Below are 15,724 nucleotides of genomic sequence, written 5' to 3' on the forward strand. Positions count from 1 at the left end.
ATCTGTTGCTTAAGATTTCGATAACTGCTAAACCTAATAATTAAGATTTTCCTTATAGAGAAGCTTTACAAAGGTCCCGAGATGGTTTTAGGCTATTTATCTTACTCTTTGTATATAGAGCCCTATTGAAAATATTTGATATAATAATTAAAAAATTATGTTTTGGCAATAATACATAGGTAAACAAGAATAATGAATTTTATTATGCAACAGAACACCATGTAGCCATAGTAGAGCCAGCTGCTACAGATTCCTCCAATGATAATGTTGCAGCAACCAATGGTGAAGCTAATCATGACACTGATGCATCTGACAATGAAAAGGAAAGACAAGTTTTCTATTAGATCCCCCCCCCCCCCTCTGGTTAAGTTTTTCTGACAAGGGTATAAAAAGTAAAAAAAATAACAATCCTTGAAATAAAGTAACAGGATCTCTGTGTGTGTTTATTAAAGGATCTCGACATAGAACCATTATGGTTCTCCTTTACAAGGAAGCTTTTCATTGGCCCAGGGAAGGTTTATAAATATTTTTGGGCAGCGTTGTGGAGCCGGAGCCGTAAGCTGCCATATTTAGCTGGAGCCGTTATTTTCGTTAAAAAACGGCTCCGGGTGAGCTAAAATAAGAAATTTTTATCAATTATAATTTGTTAACTCTGTTCGATCGTGTGCAAATCAGCCCCTTTTAAGTTTTTCAAGTCCGTTTTTATCAAACATTTAACTTTTAAAACCTTCAAAAGTCAAAAAAAATAGACGCGGAGCCGGAGCAGCACCAAATTCAAACGGCTCCGCAACGCTGATTTTGGGAAGGGTACCATCAACCCCCAAAGAGAAATCGAACCTAAAAAAGTCCCCTTTCAAATAAATTATGCATTTTTTTTAACACTACGATTGAAAGTGGTAGGGTCGACTTCCTTTAAACTTTTAATAAATACTTGTTATGTGTGTGAAGGAGGAAGAAAAGCCAGAAGAACCGGATGACTCGGAGATTGGACAAATAGTTATCAAAGATTCAGAGGTGAAATAAGCTGTAGTAGCGAATCTACTCTATAGGTGTTTATTTCCGTCGTCTGTATGTCTATAATGCTGTTCTTTATTACTCTGTACTGTATAAAGTAAACTTTCCTGACTATTTAGTAGTTATTTATACCATTCCTTCTCTATTTCCCTTTCTTCTACTCTCTCTGTTTTTCTCTTTCTATCTCTCATTCTCTCTTTCTTTCTATCTCCCTTAATGTGCTATGTTTAGACATCTACTGCAATCAAGGCTATTGCATAGAATCATTTCTTTATTCTTACTTTCTTTGTCCACATTTTTTTTTACTCATTTATGATTCGTCCCTGTTTTGTAGGTAGTTAAAACAAAAGTTTAGGCAGGTAGGTACATATGCAAAATGAATTATATTTTGATGAGGTTTAAGGAATTTAAATAAAATTGCTTAAGATTTACATATTTTTATCGGAAATGATAAGATCTTTTAAAGTACTAATTCTAATTCACTTTTTCTACCTTACCTCGTAAGGGCGGAATTCTCCTTCGATTTTTAAGTTATCATCGAGAGAATCCAGAGCATCTTCTGCTTTTAATAGTACCTGTCATAGCAGCAGTAAGAACCATTTTTAAAGTCTTTAGTTATGACGCGGTTTTGGGCTGAGATTCGAACATATTACATCCCCGACGTCGTGTTAATGCGCTACGTGTTGTTTTCTAATTTACTTAGTGTTAAAAGATTGTTATATTTAGGTGAATGCTCTGGAACTTGATTTCCAGCATTGCAAGCTCAAAAAGATTGAGAATCTTGAATCCCTCCGTAAAATTGAAGTCCTTGGCTTCAGGTAAATTTTTTTCCGCGTCGCTTCGAAACCGATTAATATCCACTGGATAAGAACCGGTTCTCAGCTATACTTCGGCATCTCATGGCTAAAAAACTGATTTTGATCTTATAATTGTTTTTTTTTATATTCGCGAAAAGCATTATATAATATATAATGCGAGAAATAACTATTTCAGTTTGGCTTCGAAACCAGTAAACCGCCGCTGGATTAGAACCGGTTCTAAGTCATACTGAAAAATCATGTATAACATATGCATCGTACTACAGACAATTTAACACGGGCTAACAAAACAATCATATAATATTTCTTTTTAATATCCGCAGATAGCTGTCTAAATACGATGAAAAAAAACTATTATAATTTGTCTGTTAAGGTGGAATTTGATCAAGAAGATTGAAAACCTATCCTGCCTGGCCAGTACACTCCAAGAACTTGAACTATACGACAACCAGGCATTTATTCTTTACAAATATAAATTCAAGAATCCAATAGCGCCCGGTTTTTTTTTGTAGAAGGATGATTACAAAATCTCAAACGGGGTAGTAAAATATGAAAAGATAGATTACACCATAATTTTAGACTTGCAAAAATAGCACCCACACATTCATATAGCATCCAATGAATTTTCTTTAATCCTTTTATTTAAAGTAGTATGGGTTTATTGTTTGAAGCTTAACATTTCGATAATTACTGAACCGTTAGTTTTCCTTTTTATGGGAGCTTCTCAAGTTCTCATAGGTGTCTGGGTGGTTTTAGTCTACTCTTAATTTAGAATTGACTCCTGGTATGGTTTTATGCTATTTTTTTACACATCCCAAAATCTTCGAGTTGCCCCTACCTTTAATGTAACGAATAAAAATGTTAGATCACCTGCATCGAAAACCTGGATTCTCTGGTAAATCTTCGTATGTTGGATATTTCTCACAACAGGGAAGCATGCATGCACATTAGAACTAGAAGGAGGGAGGGGACATTGGGATGTTTGTTACACTAGTCACCAAAATGTTATAATACCGTTTTCTTATTCGTTGGTCCAACAATTATGGGAACTTTATTGAATTTGATTGGTTGGTTCATTAAGTATAGTATCTAAATGTTTCAACCACTTATTATAATCTATAGAAAGGGCTATTATTTCTTGATTTTTAGTATCAGATGATGTTTTCAGTACACTTTTTTTCCGTGCTGCATATTTTCATAACCCCTCTCCTCCTAAGCCGTGGATTTGAATGGAGAATATACACCCCTGACATGTGGTCTTACTTACTATCATTTAAGGCACTTTTCAACCTACCTTAGTATGAAAACAAATGCATGTTTGATGTCAACAGGCTACGAAAAATTGAGGGTTTGGACAAACTGAAAAATCTAAAGCGGCTCTACCTAGGTATTTATAAATAACTGCTTTCTAAAAACACCCTTATAATTTTTACCTATATCAAAAAAAAGTGAAAAGGCCTTGGTTTTACTAAGAAAGACTCTTGCCAAGTCGATTTGTCTGTCCATCTGTCTGTATTTTACTTGTTTTTCATGCCTTTTCTCCACCCCATTTTTTAAAATGCTTTCATTATAGTCTCTCCAAATAAATTCAGTCCTTTTATAATTTCAATTTTTGTCTCATTTATATTTTGCAGATTACTTTTTAAGCTTCGCTACAAATATAATTATCTAATCGTTCTTGTTGAAACCTTAGGAAAGAATTACTAAAAAAATAATACTTGTTATAGTTATGTATCTCATTATATTATTTTCCGCAGATATTAAAATTACAAGATTAAAACCAGATTTGTTAGCCACGAAGAGCCGAACGCACTGGCTGACAAAACTGGTCTTAATTTTTATGATTTTTTATTTTAATATTTGTGGAAAATTGTCTGTAATACTATGCTATACATATTTTTTAAAAATGGCAGAGAATCGGTTCTAATCCAGCGGATATTAAACGGTTTCAAAGCCATACTGAAAAGATATTATTCGAATTAGTTAATGTGATGTTTTTTTTACATTTTTATTTGCAGTGTCGAATAAAATCAGCAAGATAGAAAACCTGGATGAGCTGACCAACTTAGAAATGTTAGAGCTGGGTGATAATAAGATCAGAAAAATTGAGAACTTGGACAAACTGGCAAATCTTAATGAGATTTATCTGGGTAGGTTTTTAGATATTTTTTTTTTTAAATTACTAGGTAAGTATTAAGTATTATTATATGTGAATTTGAAATTGCCGAAAATAAAATATTGTGTTGGCGTAAAACTTTTTATGTAGCTAAAGTGAAGTGGGTAAGAAGGGGGAGAAATAGGGAAGAGGGTTTTTGGGAGCTTTTCACTTAGAATTGTTAGTCTGAGTCACATTCCCTAGTAAAAATAAATATTTTAGGCAAGAATAAGATCACACAGCTAGAGAACCTAACCAGCTTGACCAACCTGAAGATCCTGAGTATCCAGGCCAACAGGCTGCGCCACATACAGGGGCTGGAGGCCCTCACCAACCTCCAGGAGTTCTACATTGCTGATAACGGCCTCGAGAACCTTGAGGTAAAAATTAAGTAGTTTTTACTGGGTAGTCCTTTAGGGGGGTTAAGCATAGGAAAAGAAAGTCAATAATCATAAAAGACAAAACTCTCTAATAAATTAAAAGTATCTCTGTGTGTGTAGTACTGAAAAACCGATATGGTTCTTTTTTTACAATATAGGTTCTCATAGGTCCTGGGAAGGTATCTTCACCCTTTCAATAAAAGATTATCTCCCATCATTTTATTTTCTTTTAAAACTTAAAATTGAGAGTGGTGGTCGACTTTTCCTCCTCCTAAAGTGTCCCTAGAGGTCTCTAGGAGCGTAGCCGATAGTATATTATATAGGTAGAATTAAACTTGTTTTGTGAATTTGAAGGGCCTGGAGAAGAATGTTGAACTGTCTACTGTGGAAGTTGCTAACAACTCAATTCTTTCCCTGAAAGGTAACAACAATCCTGTAATTGTTTCATCACAGAAAACAGTTTTGGCATGGCTATTCGCATATGAATCTGTTTAGGACTAATTAGAAAGTGCATCAAACTGCTATCCCTGATTTAAAAAATCGTGATATATGATTCGAATTAATTTATTTTCCTATATAGGTATCTACTTACCCTAAAACATTAACTACAAATTCATTATTATTTACCAGGGATCTAAAGGGATAAGACAATGGCCGTTAATTGATCTACATCCCCAATGAATTCTTCAGATTACAATTTACAACCTATCCTCTCAGTCCAAAGATAAAGCCTATACACCAGGTTTACGCAAATGTGTCAGAACTTCCCCCCCTTATTTACATACTGAAACAACCTATGATCTAAGTGCTCAATTTTAGGTCTTCATCAAAATTATAGTGATAGATTACAAACAAATTTATGCGGTTAGCTTAAACTAATTAAAAGGTTTCATCTTATTTTTTTAGGTTTAGAAAACCTGGTTAAGTTGGAGGAGTTCTGGGCCAACAACAACCAGCTAGCAGACTGGAAAGAGGTACAGACAGACTAACCACAGTGTATAGTAGAGTAGCTTCTATAAATTTCATAGTAATATATATTTTTATCTAGCATCTAGAGGCTCTGTATTCAAAGGGTTATGGGTAGGCAGAACTATAGCCTGAAACCACCCTAAGACTAAAATTTTACCATGAAATAGCCTAAAACCGTCATGAGACTTATGTCTGCTAAGATTCCCTTAAAAGGAAGAACTCGATCGGAGACAATAAAAAACTTACTACTTCAAAAAAAAGGATGTAAATGAATTGATAATAACATAAGAGGAGTGTACAACTTTTTTCTTTCTCATCTTAATTCTTATACAAAATCTTTCACAAGCGACTAGCTGAAACCAAGAAAATTTGGATTCAAATGAAACAATTGGTTCAAAACAGATATATTTGGAGATTGACAATTGCATTATATACTCTACCAAGCCACTTAAAATATCTGGCCCAAATTTTCTTTAGATTACAATTAGGGGTTGAAACGTTTGTATACTCAACTAAATTGAACACCTATTCAAAATCAATAAAGTTACCTAAAGTTGTCAAGTGAGCCAATTCGAAAACGTTATCATACAACTTTGGGAACCAGTGTAATAAACTACCTGTCTGATTACCAATACATATTTTTTCTAGATTGAGAGGCTGAGCAAAAATCCAGCTTTGTTGACCGTCTATCTGGAGCACAACCCAATCCATAAGGCGAGTTCAGTTTCTTTTACAGAACCCCACAGGGGTTAGGATCATTGCTATAAAGCCTAAAAAGATAGATTTTACTCGATATATTAATTACAATGATTGCAGTGTACTCACTAGGGATGGCAATCCGTAAAACTTTTGGACCGGATTCGGATTCTTACAAGAATCCGTCAAAAAAATGGCGGATTCCCGCGGATTCCGGATTTTTATTTTTGGCGGATTCCGGATTCTAGCAATATTTTAAAAGGCCTTTAAAATTTAAGTGCTACATATGTCCTAAAAATTAATGTTCTTGGTGTTCTCTATAATTCACTTCCGAGAATCGAACCAGATTTTATAAGATTATATATATATAATGATGATATTCTTTGCCTTCAAAAAGGGGGAGTTAAAAGAAAAAAACTCAAGACGCTAATTTAAATATAAATACTCCAATTAATTTCTAATAATTTTAGGACCCACAGTACAGAAACAAGCTGAAAATGATGTTGCCAACCCTTCAACAGATTGATGCCACTTTGTGCAAATAAACATCAGGCAATATTGCCAGAGATGGGTTTTTAAAAGACGAATGCCGCGTTTTTTCGGCGTTTTTTAGACATTGATTGATTGAACAAAGACGATAGAATTTCAACAGAGTATATAACTTAAGAATACTGAATTTTAAATCATTTTTTTTAGCAATTTTTATAATGTCTAACACAGCTCTAAAAAGATGCATAAATTAATATGCATCAAAAATGGATTGAAGATAATTTGTTTTTCTTCTATGAAGGCCGTACCAACAAAAGCGAAATAATTAAATAAATCGTTCTTTGATTTTTTTAATCTGTAAAAAGAAGAATTAAATAACTTAAATTATATAACAAAAGCAATAATAAATAAGCACAATCCTAATAGAATAACAACATAATATAAAGTAAACCAATGAAGAATTGAAGACAAAACTGATAAAAGAATTCTCAACGATTAAACCACGTTTTAATCGGAAATTATTTTAGATTTCGCGAATGCCGCGCTTGTCATTCATAGCGTAAAAAATGTCGAAAAAACGCGGCATTATCTTTTAAGAACCCATCTCAGAACATCAATATTTTTGATGCCATTTTCGGATCTTCTGTATTTTTAACCAAAATTCAATGTGTGAAAGTTGATTTTTTTCCATCTTCCTATTTCAGAAGAAAATCTGTTTTCATTCAATTAATGAATGTCAGTTTGTATCAAACGCTTTTGCTACATCAAAATTAATGTGCTTTTGATAATCTGTCCCTATTTTATGATTGATAATTATAATATGCTTTAATTATTTTTTTAATTTGATACCTCTTAAACATATTAATGACGTCATAATTATGATTTCAGCTGATTTATCTGTCTATTGTTGAAGTTTTATATTAAAAAACACCTGTACTTCAAAAGGATCAATAAATTCATTTGTTTTTTTCATGTGTTTGTGTATTCTTTCTTTTTTTCAGATAAATTAAAATGAGTTTAATAAAATGTTTAAGATTAACTGCAAGGCCTTGTAATAGTTTGTTAAAATTCAAAAGTGATATTTTATCATTTACATACATAAAAAATGCTTCATTATTAAGCCATTCATATTGTTCCGAGGCTGTAGAAAGATTTAAATTATTTGCATCTGATGGTAGTTTGAATACTGTGCCGGAAAATGCGGATTATTTTACTGTATTTGGCATAAAGAAATCATTTGCCTTGGACACGGCTAAGTTATCAAAAGGTAGATTTATAGAAAGTGTTTTGTCGTAACTTTTTTTAGCGAAGCTGCTCTATAATTCGAAATGTCCATTCGAACAGTTTTTGGAAAACTGAAATAATGGATGTAGAATATACGCGGATATCATGACAGGGGAAAATTGTCAATTTAGGTTGCTAATATAGACATCGCATATTGGTCAGTTCGTTCATCCAATAGGAGGGTATTGGTCGTTATTTTATCAGCCACGCATGATAATCTGGTATAAGATTCAAGTAATAATAAATCCCTTTCTGGAATTCCTCAGGTTCATATTGTTTTGTGTATTATCATTGGGGATTTACCTCAATTTTTGGCCACTGTCTTATCCATTTAGATCCCTGATATTAATACGTATTTTAGAGTACAAGCAACTACAGCGCCAGTTACATCCAGATAGATTCACACTAAAGCCAGAGCAAGAGAAAATAAACTCAGAACTATGGTCAGCGCTAGGTAACAAATAAAACAAACAAAAATGACAACATCCATAAGTAGCATAGCCCATAAGAGTACGTACAAATAGATTTAAAGAGTATTTATTAAACCAAGAATAGATTTATTTGAGAAAATATAATAAACCTTATTTTATTTTGTATGATGACTGACGGACATTTGGAATTATAGAGTAGCTTAGCTACTAAAAACATAAAAAGTATTTATTCAGTAACAGATTACGCCCTGCCTTTCGAAACAGTATATACAATAATACACTAGGCTACTGCTTAGTACCTGATGTACTTTACCCAAATTCTGAAAGCTCTGAACCACTTGTAGAGTAAAATTGTTGCATAACTGCTTAAATACAGGGTACTGTTTAAGGACATACTTACATTTTTAGGACTTGATTATAGAGATGCTTCCCTTTTAACATTGTACTGTGCTGTCCTGGTAACGATGATAGAGTTGCTACGCCTTCTAAATCGTACCTAAATACTATAAAAATCACCATTCGAAGATTGGAATCGATAGGACAATTCTAACATACCTGAATTAACAATAAAAGCTATCCGTTAAAGACGGACGGACCGATCCTTATTATAAAAAAGCTTCGTTTTTTTAAAAACCTTTGCAATGAAAAAAAAACTTTCGTTTGTATAGTAAATACTGGATATAACAACCTGCTAAAGCCTCTGCCACGAGCCCTCTATCTGCTGGAGCTGCTAGGGATGCCATTAGAAGAAGGAGAAATATCTGTACAATCAAACTTTTTAATGGAGGTAATATCAGGGAGCAGGAATATTATAACTGATGAAAAATTGTCGTTTAAAATTTATGCCGATACAAGGGTTGGGCCGGATACTTTTTTTTGCCGGATACCGTATATCCGGCTGATTTCTAATGCCGAATATCTCGCCAACGCCGGATTTCCGGCAAATTACCGAATATCCGGCCGGATAAACTGATATCCGGCATCCGGATAGTTTCAATGTCTGGTACCCGGCCGGATATTGAAAAAGGCCGGGTATCCGGCCAAACTGGATATTTGGCCTAACCCAAGCCTATACCCTATATAATAAAGTTAATTTTTACAGTAATGAACATGATATTTACTTGTTTTTATTAATTGTGTATTACGCTATTATTGAATGTTGTTTTTTTATATGTTATAGTACATTTATGAAAAGAAGGACAGTTTTCCTTTATTAGTTTGTCAAATTAATTCTATGTATTCAAAACAATATTGAAATAATTAATCACAAATGAATAGATAATAAGTTTGTTTTTATGTAAAATATATATTGGACTCCCTTTGTTTATAAGAAAGTGTACTGTCTGTAAGTAGAATGTAAACACTACTATAGGCTTCGCCCCTAAAAAGAAGTATTTTTTTAGGGGGGGGGGGGGGGATTGAGTGGACCATCACATTTTAAAATTTGGGCAGTGGAGATTTTTTTCTAGGGGAGATTCCCTGGGAAGGGTGGTGGTACCCTTCCCCAATTAGTTATTAACCTTCCCAGGACCCGGTAAAGTATAACCATACAGAAATATAAGAAATAAGAAATATTTAATGCATACATACTTAACTTTTTTTTTCCTGAATAAAGAGATTTTTTCAATTTTCATCATTATCCATCCCTTACAATAATTTAAACTTGACTAGATGATGGAGTTAAACGAGGAACTTTTAGAAGCAGACGCTGAGGATATCAAAAATCTTGGCATTGATGTCAGGTTTGTATTTAAAATTTTAGAGACGTGCATAAGGGGGTGTATTCACCACTTTGTAAAATTAAGAAGGTTGAATAGTGTATACACCCCCTAGGTGATAAGGGTCTACTCCCCATTATAACACCTAAGTCAAGATAAAAAGTCAAACATGATAAAACAAGGATGACAACAAAAAGCTAAGCTCTGAAACGGTAGGACAAACGAACATTAACAATTGTAGAGTGTCAGAACTGAATAATCAGAATATGTATAAATATGTATAAAATTCGAAACAAAATTGTAAGTGAATTTGTTGAAAAATTGCTACATGCAGGATAATGTTAAAGGACATACTTACAAATTTAGGACTTGATTATAGAGATGATTCGCTTATAACTTTGTGCATTGTTGTCCTAGTAATCAGTATTCCAAAAATCAGATCAATCGAATAAGGGGGGGGGGAAGTTTTGACACTTTCGCTTACTCCGTGATTATTGGGCTAGGTATTAAAGTTAGACTATAGGTTATTTGGGATAAAAGTTTACTTTTGGTTAGTACTTCACGGATTTTTAATGATTTTTTGGATAACCCCACCCCCTAGCCCCCCGGGGCTCAAAATCCCCATAAAAATGAACCTTACCTTAATTTTCTCAGGAACCATTTGACCAAAAGAGATGATTTTTTAAACTTAAGCTTTTATGCGTATAAACTAACTTCTGATTTAGAAGTCACCCCCCTGCCACCAACCCCTAGCCCTCCGGGGCTCAAAAAACCCTAAAAATGAACCTAACCTTAATTTTCTCAGGAACCATTTGACCAACAGAGATGATTTCTTAAACTTAAGCTTTTATGCTTATAAACTAACTTCTAGTTTAGAAGTCACCCCCCTGCCGCCAACCCCTAGCCCTCCGGGGCTCAAAAAAACCCTAAAAATGAACCTAACCTTAATTTTCTCAGGAACCATTTGACCAACAGAGATGATTTCTTAAATTTATGCTTTTATGCTTATAAACTAACTTTTGATTTAGAAGTCACCCCCCTGCCACCAACCCCTAGCCCTTCAGGGCTCAAAAAAAACCCTAAAAATGAACCTAACCTTAATTTTCTCAGGAACCATTTGACCAGCAGAGATGATTTCTTAAACTTAAGCTTTTATGCTTATAAACTAACTTCTCGTTTAGAAGTCACCCCCCTGCCGCCAACCCCTAGCCCTCCGGGGCTCAAAAAAACCCTAAAAATGAACCTAACCTTAATTTTCTCAGGAACTATTTGACCAACAGAGATGATTTCTTAAACTTAAGCTTTTATGCTTATAAACTAACTTCTGATTTAGAAGTCACCCCCCTGCCACCAACCCCTAGCCCTCAGGGGCTCAAAAAAACCCTAAAAATGAACCTAACCTTAATTTTCTCAGGAACCATTTGACCAACAGAGATGATTTCTTAAACTTAAGCTTTTATGCTTATAAACTAACTTCTAATTTTAAGTCAGCCCCCTGCCACCAACCCCTAGCCCTCCGGAGCTCAAAAAAACTCTAAAAATGAACCTAACCTTAATTTTCTCAGGAACCATTTTACCAATAGAGATGATTTCTTAAACTTAAGCTTTTATGCTTATAAACTAACTTCTAGTTTAGAAGTCACCCCCCTGCCGCCAACCCCTTGCCCTCCGGGGCTCAAAAAAACCCTAAAAATGAACCTAACCTTAATTTTCTCAGGAACCATTTTACCAATAGAGATGATTTCTTAAACTTAAGCTTTTATGCTTATAAACTAACTTCTAGTTTAGAAGTCACCCCCTTGCCGCCAACCCCTAGCCCCCCGGGGCTCAAAAAACCCTAAAAATGAACCTAACCTTAATTTTCTCTGGAACTATTTATCCAATAGAGATGATTTCTCAAACTTAAGCTTTTATGCTTATGAACTAAGTTTAAGTTTACAAGTCAGCCCCCTGCCGCCAACCCCTTGCCCCCTGGGGCTCAAAAAAACCCTAAAAATTAACCTAACCTTAATTTAAATTTCTTATTTGTAGAGTTAGAGGTACACTTATTAGACCAAATATGCTTATTTTTGGATGTTATTGACATATCTGCTGAACAAAAATATAATCGGCCTCCAGGTTTAGGTGCTGCAGGCCTCCAGGTCCACTCAGGAGACAGGTAAAAATTTAAATTTCTTATTTGAAGGTTTAGAGGTACACTTATTAAACCAAATATGCATCTTTTTGGATGTTATTGACATATCTCCTGAAAAAATTAGAATCGGCCTCCAGGTTCAGGTGCTGCAGGCCTCCAGGTCCATTCTCGACAGGTGAAAATTAAAATTTCTTATTTAAAGAGTTAGAGGTACACTTATTAAACCAAATATGCTTCTTTTTGGATGTTATTGACATATCTGCTGAAAAACTTAGAATCGGCCTCCAGGTTCTCTAAATTCAAAAAATACAATTTGTTTAATTTTCCCTATCCAGCAGTCGCCTGGAGGTCACCTAGACCCTGCCTAGAACACATATCTTTAAATAAGAACTTTTAATTTTTACCTGTCTCCAGAGTGGACCTGGAGGCCTGCAGCACCTGAACCTGGAGGCCGATTCTAATTTTTTCAGCAGATATGTCAATAACATCCAAAAAGATGCATATTTGGTTTAATAAGTGTACCTCTAAACCATCACATAAGAAATTTAAATTTTTACCTGTCTCCTGAGTGGACCTGGAGGCCTGCAGCACCTGAACCTGGAGGCCGATTATATTTTTGTTCAGCAGATATGTCAATAACATCCAAAAATAAGCATATTTGGTCTAATAAGTGTACCTCTAACTCTACAAATAAGAAATTTAAATTAAGGTTAGGTTCATTTTTAGGGTTTTTTTGAGCCCCGGGGGGCTAGGGGTTGGTGGCAGGGGGCTGACTTGTAAACTAGAAGTTAGTTTATAAGCATAAAAGCTTAAGTTTAAGAAATCATCTCTGTTGGTCAAAAATTTCCTGAGAAAATTAAGGTTAGGTTCATTTTTAGGGTTTTTTTGAGCCCCGGAGGGCTAGGGGTTGGCGGCAGGGGGGTGACTTCTAAACGAGAAGTTAGTTTATAAGCATAAAAGCTTAAGTTTAAGAAATCATCTCTGTTGGTCAAATGGTTCCTGAGAAAATTAAGGTTAGGTTCATTTTTAGAGTTTTTTTGAGCCCCGGAGGGCTAGGGGTTGGCGGCAGGGGGGTGACTTCTAAACTAGAAGTTAGTTTATAAGCATAAAAGCTTAAGTTTAAGAAATCATCTCTGTTGGTCAAATGGTTGCTGAGAAAATTAAGGTTAGGTTCAATTTTAGAGTTTTTTTGAGCCCCGGAGGACTAGGGGTTGGTGGCAGGGGGCTGACTTCTAAACTAGAAGTTAGTTTATAAGCATAAAAGCTTAAGTTTAAGAAATCATCTCTGTTGGTCAAATGGTTCCTGAGAAAATTAAGGTTAGGTTCATTTTTAGGGTTTTTTTTGAGCCCCGAAGGGCTAGGGGTTGGTGGCAGGGGGGTGACTTCTAAATCAGAAGTTAGTTTATAAGCATAAAAGCATAAATTTAAGAAATCATCTCTGTTGGTCAAATGGTTCCTGAGAAAATTAAGGTTAGGTTCAATTTTAGGGTTTTTTTGAGCCCCGGAGGGCTAGGGGTTGGTGGCAGGGGGGTGACTTCTAAACTAGAAGTTAGTTTATAAGCATAAAAGCTTAAGTTTAAGAAATCATCTCTGTTGGTCAAATGGTTCCTGAGAAAATTAAGGTTAGGTTCATTTTTAGGGTTTTTTGAGCCCCGGAGGGCTAGGGGTTGGTGGCAGGGGGATGACTTCTAAATCAGAAGTTAGTTTATAAGCATAAAAGCTTAAGTTTAAAAAATCATCTCTTTTGGTCAAATGGTTCCTGAGAAAATTAAGGTTAGGTTCATTTTTATGGGGATTTTGAGCCCCGGGGGGCTAGGGGGTGGGGTTATCCAAAAAATCATTAAAAATCCGTGAAGTACTAACCAAAAGTAAACTTTTATCCCAAATAACCTATAGTCTAACTTTAATACCTAGCCCAATAATCACGGAGTAAGCGAAAGTGTCAAAACTTCCCCCCCCCCCTTACCTATAATACACAAAAATTTGTTGTTAGAAATGTTAAAAATCAGTATGGCTTCTAATCCGATTAGTATCCGCTGGATTAGATCCGGTTCATTTCTCAGCTATACTGTTGAGCATACTATTAGAGACAATTTTCTAAGAATATTTTAAAATCGTCATTTTAATACCATCGGGGCTAACAAAACTGGGTTTAATCTTATAATTTTTATTTCAATATCGGCGGAAAGCTGTCTGTAATACGATGCGATAAATAACAATTATCTTTTATAGGTTTATCTTGATTTAATTTCTTATTAATTTTTAGGGATAGAATAGATGAATATATCCAGAAGATAGATTCTGCTTTTCATAATGGCGATATTCAGACTGCTAGGTAAAGAAAATATTCTTTTTGAAGGATGGAGGTACCCTCCCCCAAAACAGTTAAAAACCTTCTATGTACATTAACATATAAGAAGCTTCACTGTAAAGGAGAACCAAGTTGGTACATGCAGCAGTTAGCGAAATCTAAAGCTACTGAGTCTGACATACACCCTGTTACTTTAATCTAAAGACTACTGGGCTTGGCCCTAGTATCTAGGGTCCATGCATTCAAATATTGGGTGGGGGGGGGGGGTGCCTAAAGCCACTCCAAAACTTTTAATTTGAATTAAAATATGCTAAACCCGATCAGCTCAGTGTTTTCGAGATCTTAACTAACAACAACAATAACGTACTATATTTAGTTTTCTAAGATATTATTAAATTCCTACATCAAATTCTTTTTTAGGTCTGAAGTAGCTCATATGAAGTATTTAGCAAACATTTTGGATAAAATCATAGAAATGGAAAATGTTAAAGATTAATTCAAAAGTGTTATATATATTGTCAATACTTATACCGTTTCAAAATTTTAATGTAATAAATATGTGTTTACACTCATATGCACCAAAAGTTATTACCTACTTACTAGAGATATTTTGTAAAGTTTCTCAATTGGCCAAAAAATATATAAAATCGTATACTAGTAACCCTTCTGTGGTTTTAGAACACCTGTCTTTAGATTTATCGAAAATTTGTACAAAATAAAATTTGGTGAGCTGACTACCATAGCCGTTTCAGTGACCTTTGTGACTTTTTAGAATCCACCTCATTGGAGTTGTTTGAATTGGTCCTAATTAAAAACACATAAAAAGGTTGATAATGTGACTTGAATAAAGGGGGTAGGCGGATGTGCCACATTTTGAAACCAAAAGTAAAACGTGCATGATCTCAGCCCATAAAAGAGTTACAGCTTTAAAATTCGGCACAGCAGTTGCTTTTGTGGAGAACAATATGGAACTGTGAAGAAACGGCGGGAGAACCGCCGCTCCCGCCGAAAACCGCCGTTTCCCACCGAATTTTTTTTTGCCCTTTTTCGCTAAATTAGACAGTTCTCAATCATCTGAGATAACCTTTTTTGTCATAAAATTTCCCTTTTATTTTCACGTGACACTTGTAATAATTTAAACATGTCAATATTAAAAAAAATTACAAGTGTCAAGTGAAAATATAAGCGAAATTTTTATGAAAAAGAGGTTGATAGAGCTTTGCTTTAATGAATGTTGTCATTATAGTTTTAATAATATAATATGTTCTATTAATTCAATGTATGCATCATATCATAAAATAACCACATGTATAGATTAAGACCTC

The 15,724-nt window shown here is 34.5% G+C and overlaps 2 protein-coding genes across 2 annotated transcripts; both read left to right on the top strand.

Annotated features, from left to right (window-relative positions):
- The first annotated feature begins 934 nt into the window (after nt 1-934).
- Nucleotides 935-6,598, top strand: LOC145325815 (uncharacterized). The gene is made up of 11 exons (XM_080168778.1): nt 935-1,014; nt 1,741-1,832; nt 2,206-2,284; nt 2,698-2,756; nt 3,158-3,219; nt 3,851-3,982; nt 4,210-4,367; nt 4,722-4,788; nt 5,274-5,341; nt 5,985-6,050; nt 6,503-6,598. Exons 1-11 carry the CDS (start codon nt 937-939, stop codon nt 6,575-6,577), a joined length of 936 nt encoding a protein of 311 aa, XP_080024904.1. The 5' UTR covers nt 935-936; the 3' UTR covers nt 6,578-6,598.
- Nucleotides 6,599-7,508: 910 nt separating this feature from the next.
- On the top strand, nt 7,509-14,974 carry LOC145325816 (co-chaperone protein HscB homolog). Its single transcript, XM_080168779.1, has 6 exons — nt 7,509-7,788; nt 8,167-8,259; nt 8,905-9,023; nt 9,908-9,978; nt 14,355-14,423; nt 14,820-14,974. The coding sequence occupies exons 1-6, from the start codon at nt 7,533-7,535 to the stop codon at nt 14,893-14,895; spliced, it is 684 nt and encodes a 227-aa protein (XP_080024905.1). The 5' UTR covers nt 7,509-7,532; the 3' UTR covers nt 14,896-14,974.
- Nucleotides 14,975-15,724: the final 750 nt, after the last annotated feature.

The sequence above is a fragment of the Acartia tonsa genome, chromosome 8 (genome assembly GCF_053477335.1).
Source record: "Acartia tonsa isolate MP-2025a chromosome 8, ASM5347733v1, whole genome shotgun sequence".
NCBI classification, from domain to species: Eukaryota; Metazoa; Arthropoda; class Copepoda; order Calanoida; family Acartiidae; genus Acartia; species Acartia tonsa.

Excerpts from the sequence above, each read along its gene's own strand:
- LOC145325816 (XM_080168779.1), top strand. The coding sequence starts at position 7,533 with ATGAGTTTAATAAAATGTTTAAGATTAACTGCAAGGCCTTGTAATAGT. Across the intron at positions 8,260-8,904 it reads AGAACTATGGTCAGCGCTAG|TAAATACTGGATATAACAAC; the intron begins GTAACAAATAAA and ends TCGTTTGTATAG. Across the intron at positions 14,424-14,819 it reads GGCGATATTCAGACTGCTAG|GTCTGAAGTAGCTCATATGA; the intron begins GTAAAGAAAATA and ends ATTCTTTTTTAG.
- LOC145325815 (XM_080168778.1), top strand. The coding sequence starts at position 937 with ATGTGTGTGAAGGAGGAAGAAAAGCCAGAAGAACCGGATGACTCGGAG. Across the intron at positions 2,285-2,697 it reads TTGAACTATACGACAACCAG|ATCACCTGCATCGAAAACCT; the intron begins GCATTTATTCTT and ends TAAAAATGTTAG. Across the intron at positions 3,220-3,850 it reads TCTAAAGCGGCTCTACCTAG|TGTCGAATAAAATCAGCAAG; the intron begins GTATTTATAAAT and ends TTTTATTTGCAG.